Raw genomic sequence first — 10,527 nt, 5'->3', positions numbered from 1 at the left:
AGCTTTAATAGTATAATCTGAAGAATCTGTTTCTATATGTATTTCTTTATTAGGGGTGAAAGAAGTAAGTACTAGTTCCGTGATAAAAGCTACTTTAAGTGCCTTAAATGCCTTACACGCGCTATTAGACTAGTGAAATTCCTTATCCTTATAAGTTAACTCTATAAGTAACTTAGCGATTTTTAAGTAGTCCTTAATAAATCGCCTATAGAAGTTAATAAACCTAAGGAATAATTATACTTCTTTAATATTTATAGGTCCTACTTACTTAATAATTACTTTAATCTTTTTAGGATCTATAGCTAATCTTATAGTAGTAACTATATAGCTTAGAAAGATAACCTTATTTATATAGAAGTTGCACTTCTCTAGTTTAAGTAATAAGTAGGTATTCTTTAGCCTCTAGAGAATAGCTGTGATATCCTTTATATATTACTCCTCTGATTTAGAGTAAACTAGTATATTATCTAAATAGTATATATATATTATATCTAAGTAAGGCTATAAAACGTTATTAATTAGATACTGAAATATAGCTAGTATATTAGTTAAGCTAAAGGGTATAACTATATATTCGTAGTAACTGAAACAAGTATAAAATACTATTTTTTCTTCTTTACTCTTAGCTATCTTAATAAAGTTGTACGCTTCTTATAAGTTAAGCTAAGTGAAAATCTTAGCTCTAACGAGTCTATCTTATAGCTCCTTAGCTAATAGTAGTATATAATAATCCTTCTTTATAGTATTATTTAATCGATAGTAGTTGATATATATTTATTATCTCTTATCTTTCTTCTCTATAAATAAGATATTACTCCCTTATAGAGATTTAGACTCTTAGATAAATCCCTTCACTAGGTTTTTATTAATATATTACTTAATTATTATTAAGTCTATTACTAAATATTCCCTAAGTAGTTAGAATATTAGTTTAGTACTTAGTTCTAACTCGATCTAATAATCGTAGTCCTAGTGTTTTAATAAGGCCTTAATACCTTATTCCTCTTTAAATAGTACTATAAACTTCTTATATACTAATAGTATATCTTTTATTAGCAGACTCTTATCTTAGTATCTAAGCTTTTTCTTAGAGGTAGCGCTAACCTCTTAAATACTTACTACTTCTATTCTTAGTAGATAATAGTAGTCTTAGTAGCGACTAAACTTAAGTTTTCTTATCTACTAATTAATAATAAGGTTATACTTTTCTATCTATAGTAACCTTAGGATAATATTATACTTTCTAATCCTAATAATATCGAATTAGATTATTTTAAAGTACCTAGTAATACTTATATAGACTAGAGTAGTCTAGACCTTAATTAGTCTATTAGAGGTAATCTTACTATCTGCTAGTACTAGATAGTATCCCTTATCTTTTACTTTAGTTAATAAGTAGTATTTAAGTATAATAGTAGGAGATATAAAGTTCCTTTATACTTTAGAGTCTACTATTACCTAAAGCTTAACTCCCTTAATTTTAACTTCTAATATAAGATATTTATCCCTAATAGCAGTAAGTTACTATACGTAGAAGTACTCCTAGTATATACTATAATTAAGAATACTCTTCTATACCTTTCGATTACTATAGCTTAAGCTGACTTTATATATAAGCCTTATTCTGAGTTCAGTATATATTACTAAGTTATATATCTTATAATAGTATTAATTGTTATTATTAATATGGACCTATATCCTATTATATCAGTTTTCTACTATGATTTCCTATTCCTTACCTACCTTTAGTAGCGCACTAGTATTAAGAATAGCGGTATTCTGGAGTAGTAAGTACTATATAAAGGTCGTTAGTCCTTCCTAGCTACTAGCTATCCTTTATTCGATACGCTTATAGTCCTAGTAGACTACTTTATACTTTACCCCCTATAGTAGACCCCTTAAGCTAATAAGGCCCGGTTCTTAATAAGTAACCCCGGTAGCTATATTAGTCTAGTAGTGAGTATTATAGCTAACCTAATATAAGCTTTCTTCCTTTTAGGTAACTTCTTAAATTTTACTTACTTTTAGTCCTAAGAGTTTAGGTTAAGGTAGCCTTAGTTCTAGAGTCTACTTTAGCTCCTAGGCTTCTTCCTTGCTATTACTTAGTATTAGCTCTATATTATTATCCGGCCTAGAGCTATTATTATCTTAATATATATAGTCCTTAGGAGGTATACTAATAATATCCTCCTTAAGCGGACCCTTAACGCTTATAGAATCCCGCTTACTATCGCTAGAGTTACTTAACTAAGTATAGATATAATTTTTCTTAAGCTTATCTGTAGTTATATATTAATATATCGCAGCGAGTTATTAGGTTAGTTTGTTATAAGAGCTACGTCTTATTATGTTAGTATATTTTTTATTTATCTACGACTTTTTTTATTAATAAGAGCTAGCTATATAACTAGGGAAGCTATACTTAAAGTATAGCTTCTTCTCTTATTATTCGCTTATAACTTTCTTAGATAACCTATTGCTATGTGGCTTCCCTTAATAACTTAACTTCCGGAATGTTATATTAAGTTCTATTTCCTAAGGGTAGAACGGTTTCTTATTATTACTCCCTCTTTCTTAGTATATATATATTCTAGAGTAGTATTAGCTTTTCTTTTTAAGTGCCCTCTTATAATTTCAGTTATTAATCTTAATAGCTATCTCGATAAGTTCTTATAAGTCGGTAGGCGTATCTAATCTTACTATCTTATCTTTTACTCTGTTTTTTAACTTTTTATAGTACTATACCTAAAGGGCGTTATTATTTTAGCTAGTCTGATTCGCGAATTACTAGAAAGTAATAGTATATATAGTCGCTAACCTAACTTACTTTAGGTTCTAGATATTCTGTTTAGTAGTATAGTTCTAATTAATATTACTAAAGATATAATTAATCCTATACTTAAAACTTTTAAAGATTATAAAGATCTTCTAAGATTCCTTAGTTATTACTATAGAGACTCTTCTATCCTTAGTTTAGTTCTAGATATAATCTAAGAGGAAAGTCTTAATCTAGTTAAAGGTAAATCCCTGGAGAAAGAACGAAGCTTAAAGGACCTTATTAGTCTCTATAGTAAACTAGTAACTATTAAAGCCTGTATAGAGCTTAACTTACATAAGGTATACTCTAAGCTTAGATTAGTCTCTGCTATAGAGATCCGGGGCGGCGATCTTAGGTATATTTTTAATATTAAGAGTCTTAGCGGCAGCTAGGTTATTACTTAATAACGATCCTTTAATAGAGGATATATTATTTTCATGAGTCAGTACCTCTAACAAGATAGTGCTTAAAGTGTAATAGTCCGGTATTTACTCGCTATAAATATAGAAGGCTATAGTTAATCTCTAATAATTAAGAGGTAGGTGTATTATATAGATAAGAAGATAGTTACTAAGTATTAGAATACTATTTAAAGTTAAGTATAAAGCTCTTATTTAATAGTAGATATACTAATCTTATATAGAACTTTTATTCTCCTTAGATCCCTTAGGATACTAGATCTTTAGATCCTTAGATCTGTTTTCTTATAAGGGGATCTAAGGATCTAAGGATCTATCACGTGACCTATTACTTATCGTGATCTAAGTAACTATTACTACTAAAGCGTAAGTATATAATAGTACTACTTACTATCCTATATTATTCCCTAGTTAGTACTACCCTATTAATAGTACTACTCCCTTGTTAGTACTAATACCCCTATAGTACTACTAATAGTATTATTAGTATATAGGTACTAACTGAACTATAGCGCTAAGGGGTCCGTAACATTTTCCTTATAGAATAATCTACGAATCCTTGAACTAGACTATTAATATTAGCTCCTATAAGACCGGCTAAAGGTGCTCTAGGAACTAGCGTCCTGTTTTACGTTAAGGTTCCGCTACTTCTAACTTCTACTTTAAGTTATTTTATAACTTAGTTTATTAGAGTCGCTATTATACTAGAGGCAATTCGTAGGTGTTTCGAGTATACCTTTTATATCTTAGAAATATCTAACTGAATAGCTCCGGAAATATCTTAATAACTATTAGAGAGTAGCTATTATTCTTTAGTAGTATAGAACTTACTCTACTTAATTTTAATAAGAGTTCTCTAGTTACTCTATAAGGCTTACTCTACTTAGTTTTAATAAGAGCCTACTAATGTTAATTTAGTGTTATATCCTAAGAGTTAACTCTATTATATTTAACTTATTTATTCTATAGTATAAGGTAACTACTGATTAGTATTAGTATTATACTAGTAAATAAATAATAAGTGTATATCGATATATATTAAAATCTAAGGTTCAGTTTAAAGGTGTTTAAAAGTATATATTATAAAGAGTATTTATAAGTCAGAATATATATTACCTCCTAAACAGCCCCCGGTTCGTATCTGAAAGGAGTTTATCCCTTAACTGGGATTACTTGCACCCTCTGACTTCCCCTTATATTTCCATAGTATAGGTCTGCGGACTAATAAAAAAGTAACTAAAGTACTTAAATTAAAGTAGTTTATTAATAATTATACCTAGATATAGCTCTTAATAATAATAATAATAGCTTCTTTATTTTTTTCTCTACTTAATTTTAGTAAAGAGCTTAAATCTTAGTGTTACTTCTGTATCTTACTTAAAAATCCGATATAGCTAGACTATATGTTATCACTTTAGGAAGTAATATAAAGTGTCACTTCCGATCTAAACAGGCCCTTACCCACATTGTCCTGTAGTATTCTGTTCAGGATACCCCTTCGGCCTAGGTCATTGTCCATGCGATACGCCCTGATCGCTGGGTCACGTCGCATCATCAGATAGCGGCAACACAGGACTTACGGAGACGTGAATGCTTTGACGGCGGAGGATAAGGCAGGACATTGACATTTTCGATCGCGCGGTCCTTTCTCTGGTCGCGGATCATCAATCAAGCAGCTGCACGCAACAGACGAAACATGAGATCCTTCTCAAGCTTTGATAGATGGCGCATATCTTGCGTCGACCAATAGATCTCCTATCAGCAAAGCTTGTTTGATCCTGACGGTCAGTTGGTGTTCGTCCGAACCCCCTGATGCGTTGTTTCGAGTTCTAGCCAAAAGATTCCAGATGAAACCCATCAGGGGACGAACGGATGAAATAAGCGCTGCAACCCACCTCCGCCTCCACCTCGCGCCTCTAAACCATGAGATTCTGCACAATCTCATGACAGATGAATATCCGCAGTCACTCTTCTTGGATCGCATGTAATTTGCGAAAGGCTGTGTCTTCTTTCAGGCTATGCAGCATGAGATTTCCTCTAGTTTTTGAATGCGGTTTACTTCATGCGATTCTTAGCGAGAATCTCCAGCTGGGCAAAAAACAATCTCCTGTTTCGTTCATAAGCCGGTTACCTCGGCGGCCTAGCGAAGGGATCGTCTCAGACCCTTCGTATCCATCCCGTCCTATCTCTCCCCAGGTATTGCCTGATATGTTGCATAATCAGTAACAACTCGCGTCACAGATTTTGGCCTTTTGGGTCAGACTTGGCGAGCCTACATCATTTCCTCGCATGATCCTGCCTATCTCGTTGGTGGGATGCCTTCATGAGCGCCTACCTTGCCCTTTTGTTTTTTGTTCCTGCATCTGCCCCTCGAAACTCAGACCTCCGCAATAGGTCTCTCGAAGCACCGAGGCTGAGAAGGGGCTTCGTGAGCGGCCATGATGAGAGGTCTAGCAGACGTTGTGGCTGTTTTAAGAGTGATCGACGGCAAGGGATTGAGGCCGAATTCATTTCCTTCTGTAGAAGAGCTGATGGGATATAAGTTCGTCCTTTGCCCAGCCAACTTTTTACTCCTTATCGATCTTTTCGACCTACATTCTTTACTGCGTGCTTGTCACATTCTTTTGGCTGACCTTTTATACATTCTCTCCTTCGACTGTGTCGCTCGTTTTTCACTTCTACGCACAACTTTCAATCCAGGCCGGGCCGTTGACAACTTTGTATCACCACTTAACATTCCACATATCTAACTTTCAATATGTTGAACCCTACTTTGCTTGTACTCTTGGTATCGGCTGGCCTCATCGAAGGTCGGTCTGTTCTTGATACAAGACATGTGGAAAGCCACATGCAGAGAAGACATCATCATGGTCTTATGGAGGAACGTTCAGTTCGAGAGCCACCAAGACGTATTCATGCCTTCCTACATAGAAGGCAAAACAAAAACGATGCTAGTGGTACCACTCTACTCGCTGATGCCATTCAAACCGGCTCTTTTACCGATGGGAGTGTCAATGGCGTGCAGAAGCCTGGACAATCTGCCTCGCAAACATCAAAGAACAATTTCATCAATCTTTGCGCCGGAAAAACCTTGACAAATGGTCTTCAAGTACTTGGCGGTTCTTGTAATGGAATTCGTATGTTCCAGTACTCTTCAATTGCATTTGTAGATTCCTAACACTTCTAGCTATGGGCGATATCCCAGCTAAGGCAAACATGGTCTCTAGCATTATCACGTTTCCGGAGGCAGGCGATACTAGCATCGTAGCCAATACCACTTTCAGTATCACCGTCCAAATGAACAATCTTGTTGCAGGGTCTTTCACGAATGCCGCGTCTACTTATTATGCCGGCCCTCAATTTTTGCAAGGAGGCAAAGTTGTTGGACATACACATGTGACGGTACAAGACATGGGAAACAGCCTCAATCCTACTAAGCCCTTGGACCCGACACAATTCGTTTTCTTCAAGGGAATCAATAACGCCGGTAACGGACAGGGTCTTCTCTCTGCTACCGTGACCGGTGGCCTTCTTGCCGGGAATTATCGTGTTTGCACCATGTCATCTGCCTCCAACCATCAGCCCGTTCTCATGCCAGTGGCTCAGCGTGGAACCCCTGATGATTGCACAAAGTTCACAGTCGTTTCAGCCGGAAATACCGGTGGAAGTACTGGAGGCAATACCGGAGGAAATACTGGAAACGACGGTGGCTCAGCTGCCTCGAGCTCTAAAAAATCGACTTCTATCGAGACGTCTTCGAGTGCCGGTCCTACAAAGCAGGCGTTGTCTACATCCGCTACTGAATCAAGTACCGCCGATGCATCACTTTCTACAACCAAGACACGAAAGGGCGGCAATGGTGGCAAAGCAACGACCAAGAGTTTCGCTACTGTTCCTCCATTTCAAAACACCACTATTGCCCAGACCACATCTACAAGGGCTGCTGGTAATGGTGGCAAGGGAAACGGAGGAAATGGTAATGGTGGCAAGGGCGGCAACAGTAACGTACAGGATACCTCGAGCTCTGTCACTGTTGAAGCCTCGACGACCGCTGCCTCCATATCATCTCCTTCAATAGTTGCGATTCAAGCAAGCAAGAAAGGTAATGGCAGACCAGCTTTCACGGCAAAGGCAGGTGGTGGAAAAAGAGTCGTTGTCGTTCACAAAGTCATTGTCATTAAGACATTCTTCAAATTCGTCTTCTCGTTAGGTGGTCTCCCTCCTGCGGTTGGAAAGAAGGGCCAGTCCTTCGTTGTCTTCGAGGACCTCTTCGATGATTTCCCATCTGCTTGTGCAGCTGCTTGCGGCCACCAGTTCACCAAGTGTATAAGCTTCTCAGGCCCAGGATTCTCGTTCCAGGAATGTTCTTCCCAGAAGAACAAGTGCGCCAATGTTGCCAGTAGCGCTTCAGCTCCAGCTGCCCCCGAGACTGTAAGTAATTCTATTCTGCGACTTGAAATAAAACTCATTTTTTCAGGTCACCGCAACAGTCACAGTCCCACCCACTGCGTCTGTGACCGGCAGTGTGATTTCAGAAGTCACAGTCACTACCACGGCTCAGGCATCCCAGTTATCCCAAGCTGCTCCAACTCTAGGAGGCGCAGAAGCCGTTGCAACAACCCCGGCCGAAAGTGAATGCGCTGTAATCACGAACATTGTCTTTATCGACCCACCAGCTCCAACAGCAGCCGCAATCAGCTCCTGCGATATTGTTACTTCAACTGTGTTCATTGACCCTCCATCAGCAACCGCCACTCCAATCATTGCAGCTGCATCTCCAATCATCAGCTCAAAGCTCTTCCCCAACTCCACAATTGCTATTACGATCGCGACAAAGAGTGCACCAGTCAGTCTACCCAAGTAGCGTAGCTCTCGGAGGCATTGCACCTCCAGAAATAACCGATTCCGGTAATGCTTCTCGCCCGTTCGCGGTGAAAGGCAACACGTTCACTACAAAGTCCGCGGCGATTCAAAGGTCGTGCGATGTCCAGTTCAACGCTTGCGCAAACGCTTTCAATGGGGGAACAGCTAAAGGCTTCAACCTCGCTGATTGCAAGAGGCAACAGGATACCTGTGTAACTTCTGGTCCTTAAGAGGTGCAGAACTGTGTCCCACTGTACGATAATTGATGACCGAGTGATACCAAGCTAGATGATAGATCGGGTGAAGATGGGATGTACCTGGGGAGTTTCTTGTTCTGTGTAGCTGTATCATTATACCTCCTACCAGGCTCATAGAGTTTGGCACTGTCAGATGACACTTGACTTTTAACTCTATCATATTCTCTTCTTCCTCGCCCAAGGTAAATTTCAAGCACCGCATTTTTTTTGTGAGCTTTGGACAGCCTCATTTCAAGTGGCATTTCCAATATCAAGGCGATTGGATTGTTTTTGTTTAAATCTTACAGGTAGTAGTTAATTACGCTACGGGTTTTCCTAGATCCATCCATGCATCGCGGACTGCATGGTAGAATTGTTTGAAAGCCCACACATTCTCGTGCATTCAGTCTCTTAACTGCGCCATCCCCCTGCGTTGTGGTCCGGAGTCCATACTCCAATGACACATCACATCAAAGCCCTTGCCCTGCTATCTCTGAGCTGCACTGGAATCCAAATAAGGCATTCGCAAGGATCCGCTTCAGTTCAGATCTACAGATTACTTTTCTCCTCAACTTCCTGTCTCCCATCATAAATCGTGAACCTCCACCTGATACCCAACATCTCCAGGACCCCTCCCTGGATCTTTAAACCCTCCCATTCCGCCCTCTTTAGGATCCCGTCTCTCCTTTCCATCCCCTCCACAGCAATACCCACCTCTACTAACCCCTCGTTCCTCCCTTTCTCCCCTTTACAAAATCTCAACTTTGCATTTGTAAATCCCAGTTCATCACTCCTCTTTCCCCTCGCCACACCAAAAATCTCCTCCCACTTCTTCGCCGCTCCCTCCACATCTCCATCCCCTGCTCTAAGTCTTAAAACCACATTAACCAATCGCAAATCTCCACATCTTTTCATACCCTCCCGATACAAACCATATCTCTCCTTTGGCCCAGCGGCATGCCAGGGCGAGCACCTCTCATATAAAGGATCCGGATGTGCTCTATCAGGACGGTGAGAATCAAGTTCGGGCATCATACCGCCTGGAATGCCCTTTGGATGGTACTGCACCAAATCACTATCTGAACTTGAGTGTGTAAATATAGGTCTGGCGAGATTACGGATTGTGATGTGCTCGAGACGGGTGAGAGCAGAGGGCATGTGCGTTTGCATTATTATCATGTAGCCTCCTGCGTCAGCGTTGAGTTTCTCCAGATGGCGGGTTGCGGGTGCCGTGGGCAGAGTAGGTGATACGACCTGCATCCTTTTAACTACGGGACTTGTATAAAACTTTGGAGGAGAGTCAGTGGGTAATTGAGGTACTTACTTCGATTATATCGCCGCCGATGGGGACTATTTACATAGGAAATGTAAGTTCGGATCACGAAGAGAGAATGCCTATGAGGAGGCGAACTAACCGAGGATATTCTTCAGTCCCCATTGCTCGACTGCCGGATCTTCATATATGACTTCTGTTCCGATGGTGGTGGTCTATCACAATATCAGCTGAGAAGCCTCAAGAATTTGGAGCAAATAGTTACTAAAAGATGTCTAGCTTTCTCCAGATCCCTAGCTACCAGTGCAATTTGACGTAACCGTGTAGGTGCTGGACCCAACGGTTGTGACGAATCTTTAGTTCTGTTCGACATTGTGTAGACTTCTCGCTAAAACTACTGCCCGTCGTTATCTTGAAGTTGCAAGAGAGTAAGGGGAAAAGGGCGTTGGGAATGGGGACAACCGAGGTTCGATCGATATCGTAGGTACAGTGAATGAGCAACCGCTGGCTGGGCCTTCGAATCCTACATACTTGAGAACAAGTATGAATGTTGAATGTATGCCTGGGAGATTATAAGTTACTGAAGTGAAAGAACTGTTACAAAAGCGGGGGAATGTGAAGATCCTCAGGAGATCACCACTAAAGGTCACGTGACGGACATTGGAGTAAACAGTCCAGTGATACTGCAAGGCTGCTTGCGATCCCCCCCCTACAATACTGGTTGAATAATAAATATCAGCTTCTTTATAATTTGTCGTTCTACCTCGTATCGGGGAGCGACTTGGGCTGTTCGGCAAACCAAAGACCTATAAACATTCACTTCTACCTCTTCCCAAATATATATTAATTCAGATGATCCAGAGGTATCCCCAAAGATGCTCCAGATATTGGTATATATTTGATGTTATAACACGATAA

General features: G+C 39.4%; 2 protein-coding genes across 2 annotated transcripts; one reads left to right on the top strand and one right to left on the bottom strand.

Moving 5' to 3' along the window:
* Positions 1-4,694: 4,694 nt before the first annotated feature.
* Positions 4,695-8,630, top strand: ONS95_005530 (uncharacterized protein). Its single transcript, XM_058498941.1, has 3 exons — positions 4,695-6,374; positions 6,425-7,668; positions 7,715-8,630. The coding sequence occupies exons 1-3, from the start codon at positions 5,996-5,998 to the stop codon at positions 8,099-8,101; spliced, it is 2,010 nt and encodes a 669-aa protein (XP_058351208.1). The 5' UTR covers positions 4,695-5,995; the 3' UTR covers positions 8,102-8,630.
* Positions 8,631-8,674: 44 nt separating this feature from the next.
* On the bottom strand, positions 8,675-10,200 carry ONS95_005529 (uncharacterized protein). Its single transcript, XM_058498940.1, has 4 exons — positions 9,875-10,200; positions 9,752-9,824; positions 9,661-9,686; positions 8,675-9,590 (listed from the first exon to the last, which is right to left on the bottom strand). Exons 1-4 carry the CDS (start codon positions 9,980-9,982, stop codon positions 8,886-8,888), a joined length of 912 nt encoding a protein of 303 aa, XP_058351207.1. The 5' UTR covers positions 9,983-10,200; the 3' UTR covers positions 8,675-8,885.
* Between the last annotated feature and the right edge of the window lie 327 nt (positions 10,201-10,527).

This window comes from Cadophora gregata, assembly GCF_030347475.1.
Source record: "Cadophora gregata isolate MNR1 chromosome Unknown scaffold_16, whole genome shotgun sequence".
Lineage (NCBI taxonomy): Eukaryota > Fungi > Ascomycota > Leotiomycetes > Helotiales > Ploettnerulaceae > Cadophora > Cadophora gregata.
The sequence above is the reverse complement of the archived record's forward strand: the minus strand, read 5'-3'. Positions and strand labels throughout refer to the sequence as shown.

Excerpts from the sequence above, each read along its gene's own strand:
- ONS95_005529 (XM_058498940.1), bottom strand. The coding sequence starts at position 9,982 with ATGTCGAACAGAACTAAAGATTCGTCACAACCGTTGGGTCCAGCACCT. Across the intron at positions 9,825-9,874 it reads AGAAAGCTAGACATCTTTTA|ACCACCACCATCGGAACAGA; the intron begins GTAACTATTTGC and ends ATATTGTGATAG. Across the intron at positions 9,687-9,751 it reads GGGACTGAAGAATATCCTCG|TCCCCATCGGCGGCGATATA; the intron begins GTTAGTTCGCCT and ends CTATGTAAATAG.
- ONS95_005530 (XM_058498941.1), top strand. The coding sequence starts at position 5,996 with ATGTTGAACCCTACTTTGCTTGTACTCTTGGTATCGGCTGGCCTCATC. Across the intron at positions 6,375-6,424 it reads CGGTTCTTGTAATGGAATTC|CTATGGGCGATATCCCAGCT; the intron begins GTATGTTCCAGT and ends TAACACTTCTAG. Across the intron at positions 7,669-7,714 it reads CTCCAGCTGCCCCCGAGACT|GTCACCGCAACAGTCACAGT; the intron begins GTAAGTAATTCT and ends TCATTTTTTCAG.